Raw genomic sequence first — 16,695 nt, forward strand, 5'->3', positions numbered from 1 at the left:
TCGCCACTGGGCCTGCCCGATGGGCAGTGCTGAAGGACGCTCTTCAGATGGGAAGGAAAGGACACTGGAGAGTGGGTCAGAGCCATTAAGGGGATAAAGGCCGCTAGTAAAGGTGACCATAGGGGGAAATAGAAACACCTGTGCAACTGTACTTTCGGCATTTAAATGTAGTTTTAGGTTTTAATTACTTTTTATTGGAGAAGGTGTAGGTTTATAGAACAATCATACATAAAAGACAGGCTTTCCATACATCACACAGTGCACTGGTTGCGATATCCTTGTTACAGCTGAAGAAGGCACGTTTTTATAATTACATCACCTATAGCCCAGGGTTTAACTTAGTGCGGGTCCACAGATTTTTTTTTTTAATTTTTATTCTAGTACCACATATATCACCTAACACTTCCCCCTCTTAACCGCAGTCAGATATGTACTTCAGTCCTGTTAATTATGTCGACAGTGGCGTGCTACCGTCCCCACCATCCATGACCAAAACATTTCCATCATTCCAAACAGGAACTCTGTAATTTCATACCTTAAATCCCTATTCCCTGCCCCCACCCCACCCCTTGGTAACTTATATTCTAGATTCAGTACTGACAAATGGAATCTACCAGCACACTCAATCACTTATACACCATGATTAAGTGGGATTCACCCCAGGTGTGCAAGTATGGTTCAATCTGAGAAAATCAAGGTCATATACCATTCTAATACAGCGATGGAAAAATAAACCCCATAACCATCTCAGTTGGCCCAGAAAAGGCATTTGACAAAAATCCAGCACCCCTTTTAGATAAAAACACTCAGAAAATAGTCATAGAAGGAAATGTCCTTAGTGTGATAAAGCACATATATGAAAACCCATAGTTAACATCATATTCAATGGTGAGAGAATGAAAGTTTTCCCTCTAAGATCAGGAACAAGACAAGGATGCCCACTATTAGCTGACCAACCGTGTTAGTGGAAGTTCTAGCACTCAGACAACAAAGTTTAGAGCCTTTAGGTAAGAGAAATAAAAGGTATCCAAACCAGAAAGGAAGAAGTAAAACTTTCCCTATTTGTAGATGACATGATCCTAAATATAGAAAATCCCGAAAAATCTACAACAAAGCTACTAGTGCTTATAAATAATTCAACAAAGTTGTAGGGTACAAGATCAACATGGAAAAGACGCTATACATTAGTAATGAGCAATCTGAGGAGAAAATTAAGAAACAAATTCTACTAATAACAAACAAAAGAAGCAAATATCTAGGAATGAATTAAACCAAGTGTGCCAGTTTGAATCTATTATGTACCCCAGAAAAGCCACGTTTTAATCCTGATCCAATCTTGTGGGGACAGCTGTTTCTTTTAACCCTGATTCAATACTGTAGGGTAGGAACTTTAGATTAGATTATCTCCACGGAGGTGTGACCTGCCAATGGTGGGTTTAACCTTTTGACTAGATGGAGATGTGACTCTACCCATTCCAGGTGGGGCGTGATTAGTTTGCTGGAGTCCTTTAAAAGGGGAAACATTTTAAAGAAGCCTCAGGGCCCATGCGGGTGCTTGGAGAACAGTTGCTTCAGAGCTAACAGAGCTAACACAAAACCCAGATGTTTGGAGATGCAGGGCCCAGTAGACATCACCACGTGCCTTCCCATGAGATGCTGAACAGGCCAGAATCCAGAGTTGTGTCCCAGAGGAGCTAAGTGAAGGCCCACGGATGCCATGTGAGGAGCCCCCACAGGAACACCAGGCTGAAAGCAACAGAGCCCAGGAGCAAGGGACCAGCAGATGCCAGTCACGTGCCTTCCCAGCTCACAGAAGTGCTCCAGATGGCATCACCCTTTCTTGAGTGAAGGTAACCTCTTGTTGGTACCTTGGTTTGGGCATTTTCTCAGCATTACAACTGTAAACTTTTAACTTATTGCATTCCCTTTTTAAAAGCCATTCCATTTCTGGTATATCACATTGCAGGAGCTTAACAGACTAATACACCAAGGATGTAAAGGGCTCATACATGGGCCACTACAAAACATTGCTAAAATAAATTAAAGAAGAACCAAATAAGTGGAAGGACATTTCCATGTTCATGAACTGGAAGACTAAGTAATGTTAAAACATCAATTCTACCCAAAGTTGTTTACAGATTCAGTCCTACTCCAGTCAAAAATTCCAACACCTTTCTTTGCAGAAATGGAAAAACCAATTACCAAATCTGTATGGAAGGGCAAAGGGCCCCAAATAACTCAAAGTACTTTGAAAAAGAAAGCAGTTGCAGAACACACACTCCAGGTTTTAAAACATATTACAAAGCTACAGTAATCAAAAAAAGCATGGTAGTGGCACAAGGACAGCTATACAGACCATGGAGTTGAATTGAGAGTTCAGAAATCAACCCTCACATTTATGGCCAATTTATTTTGGACAAGCTGCCAACTCCACTCAGTGGAGAAAGAATAGTCTGTTCAGCAAATGGTGCTAGGAACACTGCATGTCCATATGCAAAAGAATAAGATGATTCCCTACATTACATCATATACAAAAATTTACTGAAAGTGGATCAAAGACCTAAATATAAGAAACAAAATGGTAGATGTTCTAGTTTGCTAGCTACCAGAATGCAATATACCAGAAACAGAATGGCTTTTAAAAGGGGGAATTTAATAACTTGCTAGTTTACAGTTCTAAGGCAAAGAAAATGTCCCAATTAAAACAAGTCTATAGAAATGGCCAATCAAAGGCATCCAGGGAAAGATACTTTGGTTCAAGAAGGCCGATGAAGTACAGGGTTTCTCTCTCGGCTGGAAGGGCACATGGTGAACACAGTCAGGGTTTCTCTCTCAGCTGGAAGGGCACGTGGTGAACACAGCGTCATCTGCTAGCTTTCTCTCCTGGCTTCTGGTTTCATGAAGCTCCCCGGGAGGCATTTTCCTTCTTCATCTCCAAAGGCCACTTATGTCGTTCTTCTCTGCTCTTTCTGAATCTCTCATTCTCCAAAATGTTTCCTCTTTTATAGGGCTACACTAAACCAATCAACACCCACCCGAATGGGTGGAGACACACCTCCCCTAATCCAGTTTAACAACCACTCTTGATTGGGTTACATCTCCAGGGAGATGATCTAATCCATACGGTATTGAATAGGGATTATTCTGCCTTTATGAAATGGGATTTTGATTAAAACATGGCTTTTCTAGGGGACATCCTTCCTTTCAAACCAGCACAGTAGAAGAAAACTCCTAGAAGAAAACTTGGGAAGCCTCCTGAGGATCTTGTGTTAGGCAATGGTTTCTTAGACTATATACCAAAACGGGAGCAACAAAGAAAAAACAGATGAGACTTCATCAAAAATTAAAACTGTGCATCAAAGGACATTATCAACAAAGTGAAAAGACCGTCTACAGAATGGGACAAAATATTTGGAAACCATGTATTTGATATCTGGAATAAACAAAGAACTGCTACAACTCAATAACAAAAAGACAAACAACCCAATTAAAAAATGGGTAAATGACTTTGACAGGCTCCACTCCAAAGAAGATACACAGCCAATAAGCACATGGCAAGATGCTCAACATCACTGGCCATTAAGGAAAATGCAATTCAGAACCACAGTGAGGTATGATTTCACACCCACTGGAATAGCTATTTTTAAAAAACAGAAACTAACAAGTGCTGACGAGGATGTGGAGAAGCAGGACCGCAGGTGTGCTGCAGGTGGGCATGTAAAATGGTGCCACTGCGGTGGGAGGCAGCTGGGCAGTTCCTCAGGAAGCTGAACAGTTACCACAGGACCCAGCAATATGCACCAATTCACATACCCCGAAGAAATGAACAGATCTGCACACTGACATTCACAGTGACATTAGCTGTAACTTCCAGGAGGTGGCAGCAGCCCAAGTGTTCACAAAGGGAAGAGTGGATTGTAGAAGTGGTCTAGCCATACAATGGCAGATGATTCAGCTGTAAAAGGAGTGAAGTTCTGACACATGAAACAGCATGGATGAGTCTTGAAGGAGCATATTGTATGGTCTTACTCATGTCAGTGCTAAAACGGGCTTCTCCATTGTGGCTATACTGGTGGGTTTTGTTGTTGTCGTTATTACTAAACTAGCTAATTTTTCTATCTTAATTTCTCTTTCTGGCACTTGTAAATTCTGGGATTTTAAATAAAAGTACACTTGAAGTTGATCAGGCTGTCGGTTAATGATCGGGAGAAACGGCAAATAAATAAATAAATAAATAAATACATAAATAAAAGTACAAACATTCCTCTTGGAAAAGGAGACTACAGAAACCGCCATGCGTTCTCCAGTTTCGGGAGAGCTGGGGTCGCGCTCACTCACCTGCTTCCTCTCCTCTCTCTCTTTCAGCAGCGTGTCTCTGCCCACCAGTTTGACCACGGTCGGGAGCCCTGGAAAGCACTCAGTCCATCAGGCAGAGCTCGGGCTGCCGGGCGCCTCCTCCACCCTGCCCGGACCCCACGGCGGGCCCCGCAGGCTGCGGGCAGCCCCCCTGCACCCCGTCCTCATCCAGGGGCTGCCCCCGAGGCCCCAGGCACCAGAACCGCCACCCGGCACAGGCCTCCTCCTCCTCACACAGGCAAAAATCAATTTCAGGGGGTCCGACAGACATTAAAAAATAAAGAAAAAGCAAAAAAAGAACTAAATTACGACCCAGGAGGACATTTTGTAATCACTATATGGGCATTTTGTAGTCATAATTTAAATTTTTAAATACCCAGATGACATGGCTTATTTGATGTCTTCTGGGATTTGTGAAGACGTAAAATAAGCCATGTCATCTGGGTATTTAAAATTAAGTAATTCTGGGTGGGCAATGGTGGCTCAGTGGCAGAGTTCTTGCCTGCCATGTTGGAGAACCTGGCCATGCAAAAAAATATACAATAATATATATAATAATAATAATAGTAATAATTTTCTGTGCAAATAAAACATACAGTTGATATCTGAGCTGTGAAGCCGTGTACGGCCACATGACACAGGCTCGTTTCCTGAGAGGCCACCAGGGCCCGGCTGTCAGACACTGCACAGGGCACTCTCAGGGTGGGTGTGGGATGCCCCTTAAATGGGGAGGGGGCTCGGGGACTGGGCCTGACCGTGTGGGCACCGCCTGTGTCACACCATCGACGTAAGATGCCAGCCCTGGGACCCCCTGGGACTCCTGCCCAGGGCCCTGTGAAATGCCCCCTCACCCAGCCCCCATGCCTCCAGCCTAGCGTGCCCACAGCCCTCCCGGTGTTGGGGGGCACACCCCACCTTCGTGATCCTCCAGCCGCACTCCGAGCTCGGGCAGGACGTCATCCCGCAGGGTGTCACTGAGCTGCAGGACCTCAGGGACTGGGGAGAGAACACGGGTCATGCCACAGGCCCTGTGGCCATATGCCCTTCCAGGGGCCCGGGCAGAGCAGCTGCAGCGGCCAAGGATACCCCAAAGGGGAGAGGACGATGACCTGGGGAAGTCCCTTCCCATGCAGTCGGCAGGGAGTGAGGGGTGGGGAGTGCCCCCAACTCAGCCCCTGGGTGCTGAGTTGGGCACCAGCACCGAGCCCCCCGCCAGCCGGGCACTGGTGGGCAGGGAGTCGTGACAGCCTGGCCTGGTTGTGGGCTAAGGGGGCCTCAGAGGCAGGGGTAGGAGGTGGCCAGTTACCAGGATCCCCCCACCCCCAGCTCCAAGCACCCTGTGGAGTAGAGCCAGAGGGCAGGGTATGGTGGGCAGGGCTGGGGTTGCCGCAGGGTTGGGAGGCCCTGCACACCCTGCCCGCCCTCTGGACTGCCCCTCACCCCCCGTGTGCCAAGAGCCAGTTCCCCAGGCTGGGCCAGAGGACCCTGCAACCACCGAAATATGTACCTGAAAGCGCCTACAACAGGAAAGGAGAGGAAGCTACGGGGAGGGGACAACCTGCCCAGATGACTCCCCAGGGAAGGAGCACAGGTATTTAGTCCTACCCTATCCACTGCTGCCCCTCTATCCCCAGCACGCCCGCCTCTGTCCACTGCTGCCCCTCTGTCCCCAGCATGCCTCCTCTGTCCACTGCTGCCCCTCCGTCCCCAGCATGCCTGCCTCTGTCCACTGCTGCCCCTGTGTCCCCAGCATGCCTGCCTCTGTCCACTGCTGCCCCTCCGTCCCCAGCATGCCTGCCTCTGTCCACTGCTGCCCCTCCATCCCCAGCATGCCTGCCTCTGTCCACTGCTGCCCCTGTGTCCCCAGCATGCCTGCCTCTGTCCACTGCTGCCCCTGTGTCCCCAGCACGCCTGCCTCTGTCCACTGCTGCCCCTCCGTCCCCAGCATGCCTGCCTCTGTCCACTGCTGCCCCTGTGTCCCCAGCATGCCTGCCTCTGTCCACTGCTGCCCCTCTGTCCCCAGCATGCCCGCCCCTATCTGAGCTGCCTGATGTTACCCAAATCACCAGTCCCTCTCAAGGCCCACCCTGCATTCGCTTCTTAATTGGAGGTCTAAACCCTAAAGTAGGACCCCAATCAATGCAGGGTCTTTACAAAGCCTATGAGCAGTGTCTTCCACGTTGTTTGTTCTGATTAGCTCCTGGCACTAAAGGAGATCTTTGTCACATCACTAGCTAGGCACAGACTTAAGAAATGGATAGGCCATGACTAAATCCCAGAGTTAGCACAACATACAGCGTGCAACAAGATTACAAGACAAACAGGAAACAATGGCCCATCCAAAGGAACAAGATAAAAATCCAGAAACCATCAAGGAAGAAGACCAGACTTTAGACATACTGGCAAAGATTAGAAAAAAATGATCCTCAATGTGTTCATGGAGGAAAAACTAAAAGACATCAGGAAAATGATGAATGAACAATATGAAAATCTCAACAAAAAAGCAGAAATTTTAAAAAAGAATCACAGAAATAATGGAGATGACGACCACAATAACAGAAGTCGGAGATTCCCAAGAGGGCTTCAAACACAGAGGGTGGCTGGCAGAAGAATCAGTGAACTCCAAGACAGGACACCTGAAACGACCCAGGCTGAGGAGCAGAAAGAAAAAGAATGGAAAAAAAAAAAGTACTGGACAGAGCCTAAGAGACCTGTGGTGGTTTGAAGCTGGATGTACCCCAGAAAAACACATTCACAGATCTAATCCATTCATGTGGGTGCAGCCCCATTGTAACAGTGACCTTTGGATGCTGTTACTTCAGTTCAAGCGTGTTCCGGCACAATCAGGAAGGGTCTTAATCTTATCACTGGGGCCCTTTAAAAGAGAGTGAAATTCAGACCGAGAGAGAGAAAGCCAGAGGACATGAGAAGCTGAACAGATGCTGCTATGTGCTGTGTCATGCGACAAGCTAAGGAACAAGGATCCCTGACAGCAGACCCCGAAGGCAATGGTGTTTGGGAAGAAAACACTGCCTTGGTGACACCTTGATTTGGACTCTTCCCCAGCCTCAAACCTTAGGCAAACGAATTCCTGTCCTATGATCAGACTCATGTCATTGCATTTGTTTGAGCAGCCTAGAAAACCTTGGGACACCATCAAACGTACAAATGTGCACATTGTGAGAGTCCCAAAAGGGGAAGAAAGAAAGAGGGGGCGGGCCAAGGTGGCTCAGCAGGCAGAGCTCTCGTCTGCCACGCCGGAGACCCGGGTTTGATTCCCAGTGCCCGCCCACGTGGAAAAAATAAATAGAAGAAAGATAGGGGCAGAAGGGACATTCAAAGAAATAATGGCAGAAATCTTCCCAAATTTAACAAAGGACATGAATTTACATGGTCAGGAAGCCCAGTGAACCCCTAACAGAATAAATCTTAAGAGAACCACACCCAGAGACATAGTGTCAAATTAAGGACAAGGAGAGTTCTGAAAACTGCAAGACAAAAATGACAAGTCAGGCACAAGGGAGTTCCGATCAAATGAAGTGCCTATTTCTCATCAGAAACCCTGCAGATAAGACAGCAGTGGGATCAAATATTTAAATTACTGGGGAAAAAAAAACAAAAAAACCTGCTGTGGTAGTTAGATTCAGTTGTCAACTTGGCCAGGTGAAGGCACCTAGTTCCGTTGCTATGGACATGAGCCAATGGTACGTGAACCTCATCTGTTGCTGATGACATCTGCAATCGGCTAGGAGGCGTGCCTGCTGCAATGAATGACGTTTGACTTAATTGGCTGGTGCTTAAATGAGAGACTCAACGTAGCACAACCCAAGCAGCTTGGCATTCCAGCACTCGCAGCTCAGCCCTGGCCTTTGGAGATGCGGAAAGAAGTCACTCCGGGGAAAGTTGTTGGAACCCAGGGGCCTGGAGAGAAGACCAGCGGAGACCATCCTGTGCCTTCCTACATAAGAAAGAACCTCAGTGGAAAGTTAGCTGCCTTTTCTCTGAAGCACTAACAAAATAACTCCCCTTTTATTAAAAGCCAATCCGTCTCTGGTGTGTTGCATTCTGGCAGCTAGCAAACTAGAACACCTGCCTACCAAGAATTTTCTATCTGGCAAGTCTGTCTTTCAAAAATGAAGGAAAGGGTGGTGCAACAATGGCTCTGCCATGCCAGTGACCTGGGTTCCATTCCTGCAGCCTGTCCATGCAAAAAAAAAAAAAAGATCAGAACCAGGACTAAGGTAAAAAAAAAAAAAGACCAGAAAATGGGGTAAAGGACGATATGGCCTATATTTTCAAACTTCAACCTTTATGCAAGATCAAAGGGAGAGATGTTTATTTAGTGCGAAACTTATATTTTAGGTAGCACATTATCTAATTAAACTTGTATGGTCAGTTTACTTCAACACCATAATTACATGGAATCATGAATAGGGTGTGAGATCTTGTTGGTTTGTTCGGGTTACTGTGATGCCCTGATACATCCCAGAGTAACTGGGCATTGAATAAAACAGTATTTGCAAAATCCCCTTGGGGGACTGGGGAAAAAGGAGGAAATATTAAACTTCCCCATCTGGGAAATTCCTGATATTCTTGCAAACAGTTGGGACAACAAACTAACAGGCTGAGCCCTTGAACTTGGGGCTTGCCCCTATGAAGCTTATTCCAGCAAAGGAGAAGCTAAGCGTACTTATAATTATGCCTAAGAGTCATCCCTAAAGAACCTCTTTTGTTGCTCAGATATGGCCTCTCTCTCTAAGCCAACTTGGCAGGTGAACTCACTGCCTTCCCCTCTACGTGGGACATGACTCCCAGGATGAGCTGAGACTCAGCATCAACGGAATGAGAAAGCCTTCTTGACCAAAAGAGGGAAGAGAGAAATGAGATAAAATAAAGTGTCAGTGGCTGAAAGATTTCAGAGGCGAGAGGTTATCCTAGAGGTTATCCTTAAGCATTACATAGACATCCATTTTTAGTTATGATGTATTGAAGTGGCTGGAGGGAAGTATCTGAAACTGTTGAGCTATGTTCCAACAGCCTTGATTCTTGAAGATGATTGTATAATGATACAGCTTTTACAATGTGGCTGTATGATTGTGAAAACCTTGTGTCTGATGCTCCTTTTATACAGGGTATCAAAAGATGAGTAAAAAAAAATAATAAGGCTAAAAAATAAATAATAGGGGGAGCTAAAGGGTAAAAACTGGGCAGATTGAATGATCTGCCATATTATACAAATGATCATCGTGAAGAATACACAACTATGTGATGATACTGTAACTAGTTGTGTATTCTTCACCATGATCATTTAGTTGTATAATATGGCTGGACTTGTATAATATGGCTGGACTGTTCATGTGTGGATATTTCTCAAAATAATAATAATAATAATAAAAGAACAACTTAAGGCTCGAACTGAGATGCTAAAAATTTCATACACTAGGTTTGTATTCCTAGAACATATGATTCCCGGAAGGTTCATAGGTCAGATAAGTACTGAAACTCAGAAGGATCAGCCTGTCCAAGACTATCAATCAATTTCACCCCCCATCCTTTAATGTGGACCCACCTTCTTGACATGAAAAACTCAGAATAGGTATTAGCCAAAGATACCTACAAATTAGGAGGATTGAAGGAGGAAGAAGAGGCCTAACAGAGAAAATAGGATTTAAGAAACAACTAGAGCTGCTGAATCACTATATTAATATTCTTTCTAGCCTCCAAAATCTGAGACGTGGAATGGCAGCCCAAGACAAACTTGGGATCTATTCTGTAATACTCCTTATTGAAGTGTGGTTCGAAAACGTTGCTTTTTTTCTTTCTTTGCTTTTGTGTTAGTTAGATTCAGTTGTCAACTTGGCCAGGTGAGCATACCTAATCTTGTTGCTGCTGGACATAAGCCAATGGTAAGTGAACCTCATCTGTTGCTAATTACATCTGCAGTCGGCTAGGAGGCGTGTCTGCTGCAATGAGTGACGTTTGACTTAATTGGCTGGTGCTTAAATGAGCAAACGCAATGTAGCACAGCCTAAGCAGCTCGGCATTCCTCATCTCAGCACTCGCAGCTCAGCCCACGCCTTTGGAGATGCAGAAAGAAGTCACCACAGGGAAAGTTGTTGGAACCCAGGGACCTGGAGAGAAGACCAGCAGAGACCATCCTGTGCCTTCCACATAAAGAAGAACCTCGGTGGAAAGTTAGCTGCCTTTCCTCTGAAGAACTAACAAAAATAAATTCCCTTTTATTAAAAGCCAATCCGTCTCTGGTGTGTTGCATTCCGGCAGCTAGCAAACTAGAACAGCTTCATATATATGTTCTATTTTACAATAAAAAACGTTTTTAAAAAATGGAGACCAGAACCTAAATTTTCTGTAGCACATAATTTAACTCAATCAATTGGACAGACCATTCAAATAGTTCAAACACAGGGAGCCCAGAGTGGTAGTGACAGCCTTTAATCCTGTATAGCTTAATGTAATGCCTAGATACATCCCAGAGTATGTTAAGCAGATAATTTAAAAGTATTGGCAAAGTCCCGTGAGAGATGGGAGAAAAAAACATGAAACTATTAAACTTTACAACTGGAGAAACTCCTCCTGAGACTCTCTCAAATATTAGGGACTCCCAAGCCCATAGGCCAAGTCCTTGATCTTGAGGCTTGCTCTTGTGAAGCTTATTTATATAGCAGAGAAGCTTAGCCTCCCTACAGGTATGCCTAGGAGTTACTTCCAGAAAAACACTTTGTTGCTCAGATGTGGCCTTTCTCTCTAAGCCCAACTCTGCAAGTGAAACCACTGCCTCCCCCTTACATGGGACATGACTTCCAGGGGTGAAGGTCTCCCTGGCAACATGGGACAGGACTCACAGGGATAATATGGGTTTTTTCTTTTTCCTTTTTATTTCTTTTTCCAGAGCAATGCAAATGTTCTAAAAAATGATCATGGTGATGTACACACAACTACGTGATGATATGGTGAGCCACTGATTGTACAAGGGGTATGGACTATATGTATGCAAAGATGTGTCAATAAAAATATTTTTTAAAAAAGGATGATGTCAAATCAGAGACTGAAGCTCACAACTGGAGAAAGTAGAAAAAATAGAGCACACTGAACCCTAAGTGAGCAGAAGGAAGGAAATAACAAAGATGGGAGTGGAAATAACTGAAAGAGAAAATGAAAAAATAATAGAATCAACAATCCCAAAATTGTTTCTTTGAAAACATCAATAAATCAACAAACCTTTAGCTAGACTGACAAAGAAAAAAGAAAGAGGACCCAAATAACTAAAATCAGAAACAACAGGGGCTGACATTACTACTGACCCTACAGAAATAAAAGGCCTTTAAGAGATTCTAAGAACAGCTGTCCCCAACAACATATAACCTGAATGAAGTGGGCAAATTCCTAGAAACACACGAACTACCTACACTGACTCAAGAAGAAAAAGATCTCAAAAGACCAATTACCAGTAAAGAGACTGAATCATAATAAAAAAAACTTCCCAAGACCATAAGATTGCACTGGTAAATTTAACCTAATATTCCAAGAATTAACACCAATCCTGCTCAAACTCTTCCCAAAAGTTGAAGAAGAGAGAGCACCACAACTTAACTCATTCTCTGAGGCCAACAAATGTAAAATAATGGGGGGAGTGGGGAGGAAAATAGTAAGCATTTGGATCTGGAGAGAAGGAACAGTAATTCCCTACTAGTGGGAATGTCAAATGGCACAGCTGCTGTGGAAGAGTCCGGCGGGTCCTCAGAAAGCTAAGTATGGAATTACCATGTGGCCGGCAATCCCACCTCCAGGTATACGCCTCACAGAACTGAAGCAGGAACCTGAGCAGATATTTGCACCCCAGTGTTCACAGCAGCATTATCCATAATTGCCAAAAGGTGGAGGCAACCCAGGTGTGCATCAACTGATGGATGGCTAAATAAATGAGGCACATACATAAAATGGAGTATTCTTCAGCCATGATAAGGAATGTCTCTGATTCATGAGACAACATGGATGAAACCTGACGATATCATGTTGAGTGAAATAAGCCAGACATAAAAGGATAAATATTGTATGATCTCACTGATGTGAAATATTTAGAATAAGCCATTTCACAGAGTCAGAAATTAGAATCCAGGTTCCAAGGGGCTGGGGTGAGGGTAGGGGATAGGGAGTCAATGCTTAATGTGGGCCGAGTTTCTGTCTGGGTGATGGAGAAGTTTCGGTAATGGATGGTGGTGATGGCAGCACAACATATGCATGTAATTAACACCCACTGAGCTATATACTTGACCATGGTTTAAAGGTGAAATTTTAAGTTGTATATATGTTGCTAGAATAAAATAACATAAAAACTGTACAACAGAAACAGTGAACGCTAGTGTAAACCAGCGACAATAGTTAACAATGTAATTATAATAATATTGCTTCATCAATTGTAACAAAGGTAATGCCCAATCATAAGAGGGAAATCTGCATGAGTGTGTGTGTGTGGGGAATTACATGGAAAGTCTGCATTTTTTGCATTATTTTCTGCAAACCTACCCCTGCAATAAATGATGTATATATACAAAGTTTCCTAAAAGGTGAAACATTTGAAGTGAGTGTTTTCAGTCTTAGGATACACAGTAACAAGTACCAAACAGTGACACACACACTAAGAAGATAAACCCATCTCAGGACATCTGGGGACGAAGGAATGGCTGGGGCAGGAGGCTAGGTGGTCCAGGATGAGCTGTCCGTGAAGGCATCAACCCCTGCCCCCTGCCCCCTGCCCCCTGTAGCCCCCTACCCCGAGCGGGACGACCCTGGGAGCTGCCAGGTCTGGAGCTTCTGAGTTTCCCCGCTCCGGCATCTCGCGGTAGAAGGCTCTGGACTCAGCATGGCTCAGCTCCCAGGGAATGCTGGAGGCAGGACCGGGTCCCCTCAGGCAGAGGGCAGAGCCCGACAGCCAGCCTGAGCCCTTGTTTCTGACTTTGCATCAGGTGACCTGGACCCTCACGCCCCTACCGCAACTGGAGTAAATTGGGGGTTCTCACCCGGGGGAAACTCTGCTCCCCCAGGGCCGGGTGCAATGCCTGGAGGTATCTGTGGTCGTCACTCCAGCAGGCAGAGGCCGGGGGTGCACAGTGCACAGGACAGACCCCGCGGCAAGGGGTGCCCCAGCCCCCTCTTTCCGCAGTGGGAAACCGAGCCAACGCGTGCTCTTGGCCGGTGCTCACCTTTCTTCTCTCTGGCTATCTTCCGCACCCCCTCTCTGAACTCGGACAGCACCTGAAGGTACGGCAGCACGGTGGCCTCCAGCTGCGGAAGGAACAGTTTGGGTCAGCGCGAGGACGGGGCGCCCCTCCCTGCGTAACTCACCCCATTTGAGCCCGCAGGCCCCGGGGTGGGCTGCTGGGGTTGCCAGTGTGCACGGGGAGAGCAGAGCGTCCCTGGGGCTGAGAGCCACGCCCAGGGCCAGGAAATGAGTGTGCGGCCGGATGGGGGCAAAGCACCCTCGGGCCATTCCATGGTAGACATGGCGTCCTTGTCCCAGGTGAGGAACTTCATGGGACAAAGGGGCCGACTCCATGAGGGTCGGCTCTCCGAGAGCCAGCGGCAATGGGAGGACAGCTCGCAGCTCCAGCACTTGCTGCCCCAGCGGCTCCGGCCCCGGCCCCAGCATTATTCTGTAGGCCGAGTGTGGGCATGTTGGGGACAGGGCACCCTGGGACCACCTGCTCCCCGCACACACTCGCTGGCTACGGTGACACCCAGGGGGCCTGGAGGGCAGGACCACGCCGACCACGCCAGGGTCGGAGACGCATGTGGGCAAGATCCCAACAGAAGGAGCAACGACCGCGAAGGGGCTGTAGATTACAGGGACCCTTGTTCCAGGATAAACTGCATTTAGGCTGTCGAGCAAGTCCCTTCCGTGGCTCAAGCCTCCAAAGGAAAATATCAAAAGCTGCAGAAGCCGGCCGGGATGGGTCCACCGGAGAGGCCACTGGGCCCCCCCACGCCTGTATGGGCGGCAATTCCTCCTGTACAAGCACAGCCCCCGGCCGGCAGCCCTCAGCCTCCTGCGACCACCGGTGAGCCTACACGGTGGGACCTGCGGGTCCTGTGCCCCGAGCCCAGCAGGGCACCCCGTTTGCTTGCGGCTGCTGAGTTCTAATGGGCTGACTTCAAAGGGCTGTAGGACACCCCAGGGGGGGATGTGGGGACGGGTGTCTGTTTATGGTCCCTCTGAAGCCCCCCCACAGCCACCGCAGCCTTTTGGGATTAAAGAACGTTTTTTAAGTTCAAAGGCAAAATGTCTCTGCCTAGAGGGGCTCTTTATCTCTTAAGAAAATAAATAGCGTCTCTTGTGCCCAAGAATGAAGGAGCCATGTGGGTTTTCTTTCCAAAAAGCAGCAAAGAAGGTTCACGTGTCATGCCTGAAAAATACCAAACCAGCAACCAGTTCTGAGGCTGACAAAGCCCCCAGCACATGGCAGGAGGGCCAGGTGGCCCGTCTCACAACCCGGGAACTGCTCTTTCTGTGGAGGCTGGTTTGTGGGGGCTGCAGCTGGCACCCTGTCTGCAGAGGGGCCACTCCTTCCACTGCCCATCAGGAACACAGGGAGCCTAAAAGGCTCTGCTTTTCACCGTGTCCCTAGTTCCTGTTTCGTTTGGGTGATGAAGCTGGATGTCAGCATTCACGCAGGCTTGTTAACCAAGCAGCAGAGGCAGTTTGCCAAGGGGGAGGGCGGGAGTCGACCCGCATGGGCCGAGGGGGGTGTCACGCAGTTAGGGTGACAACCCAAAGGCATGCATCTGCCACCTGCTCACTCCAAAGCTGCCAGCCCGCCCACATGCACGGACGCAAGTGTAGGACGGCTCAGCGTGGGGGAGCTGCCAGGGCAGAGGTGCTGCCAGAGCCGGGCGGGGCCTGGCCTGGCTTGCATTTCTGAGCAGCTGGGGGGCGGGGAGGACGGTGGGGTACCCATCCCAGCCGAAGGGGCTCATGGAGTTTAATATGTGACATTTCAACGAGGCCCTTTACTGGACGCAGGTCCTGGGCGCAATGAAATGAGCACGGGAAGAAATATTGGGGGCCCCGGCCTACGGCTGGACCACATGGCAGGAGGCGTCCATCTGTCTGGTCTTGTGAGCCTGGCCAGTCAGCTTAGTGGCTGAACTTACAGAAACAGCTCTGTAGCCGCCATGCCCCCGCCTCATGACCCAGGACGGTGGCAGGCGACCCCCAGGGCCAGAGAAGCTGCCCTAGGGTCTCGGGACTCTGAGAACCAGGTGTGATGGGGCTGTGGGTGAGGCATGTGGTCAGACTAGACGTGCACCCTGTGGGCCACCTAACACCTTACACAGGCAGGCACAGCAGGGTCTACCCACAAGGTCCCAGGGCAGGGCGAACCTCTGGGGACAAGGAAGGGATGGCACCTGTGCCAGAGGTGGCAGGAGCCCCAGAGCGGGTGCCGCTTCCTGGGGTGGGGTCCAAGGGGACTGGGGTAGGGTCGACTCACGTTCAGGCCAGTTCCGTGACCTCCAACCGGAAACCCCAGAGTGTTCTCCTCTTCGATGGCCCCAAAGATCTAGTCCAGGAGACAAAGGACTGAATAAACCCACAGGGCGGGGGGGGGGGGGGCACACAGGGCTTGGGGAGGGGGCACACAGGGCAGGGGGAGAGCACATACAGGGCACGGGGAGGATGCACACAGGACACAGGGAAGGTGCACAGAGGGCATGGGGAGGGCGCACACAGGGCACGGGAGGACATACACAGGACATGGGGAGGGGACACACAAGGCATGGGGAGGGCGCACATAGGGCGGGAGTGCAGCTCAGCGGGCTGTGGGCCCGGGCCCCTCCCCCAGCGGCGCCCCCCGCTGCCGCCCCTGCGCCCACCTTCAGCATGTGGGTGAGGTAGCTGGCGACGCTCCCCAGCAACGAGCGGCTCGGCGTCGTCCTGGCCGCCCTCCTGGCCGCCATGTAGAGGTTGCACTGGCTCACCAGGGCGCGCATCTCCTCCAGGACGGTGCGGGTGTCGACGTTGTCACACAGCGCCGCGTGCACCGCGCTCTGCCTGTCGTAGAAGCTGGCCACGCGGGGGGGGGGGGCGGGGGGGCGCCATCAGGCCACGGTCACAGGACGTTCCCGCACAGCGGCAGAGCCAGGGCCCCCGCGCAGGGACGGCACGGGACAGCGCACCACCCCCGCGCACCCCCAGGCGAAGGCGCCCTCTCACCTCTTATTCAGCTCTATTTCCTCCACTTCCCACTTCTCGAACTGACCGGCTAGGTCAGCAGGAGCACGGAGGACATCTTTCACATTCAGGAAGAACTCCTGGAGTTAGAG

At 48.6% G+C, this 16,695-nt stretch overlaps 1 protein-coding gene across 1 annotated transcript in view; it reads right to left on the reverse strand.

The window, feature by feature from the left end:
- The window catches only part of CARS1 (cysteinyl-tRNA synthetase 1), a 73,121-nt gene that overhangs the window by 12,159 nt on the left and 44,267 nt on the right, over positions 1–16,695 (reverse strand). The window contains exons 14-19 of the mRNA XM_077115392.1: positions 16,586–16,683; positions 16,246–16,435; positions 15,864–15,932; positions 13,578–13,659; positions 5,272–5,352; positions 4,339–4,406 (exon numbers count right to left, since the gene is read on the reverse strand). Coding sequence (XP_076971507.1) covers positions 4,339–4,406; positions 5,272–5,352; positions 13,578–13,659; positions 15,864–15,932; positions 16,246–16,435; positions 16,586–16,683 — 588 coding nt within the window. The remainder of the gene's footprint in view (positions 1–4,338; positions 4,407–5,271; positions 5,353–13,577; positions 13,660–15,863; positions 15,933–16,245; positions 16,436–16,585; positions 16,684–16,695) is intronic.

Source organism: Tamandua tetradactyla, chromosome 9 (genome assembly GCF_023851605.1).
Source record: "Tamandua tetradactyla isolate mTamTet1 chromosome 9, mTamTet1.pri, whole genome shotgun sequence".
In the NCBI taxonomy this organism is placed as follows: Eukaryota; Metazoa; Chordata; class Mammalia; order Pilosa; family Myrmecophagidae; genus Tamandua; species Tamandua tetradactyla.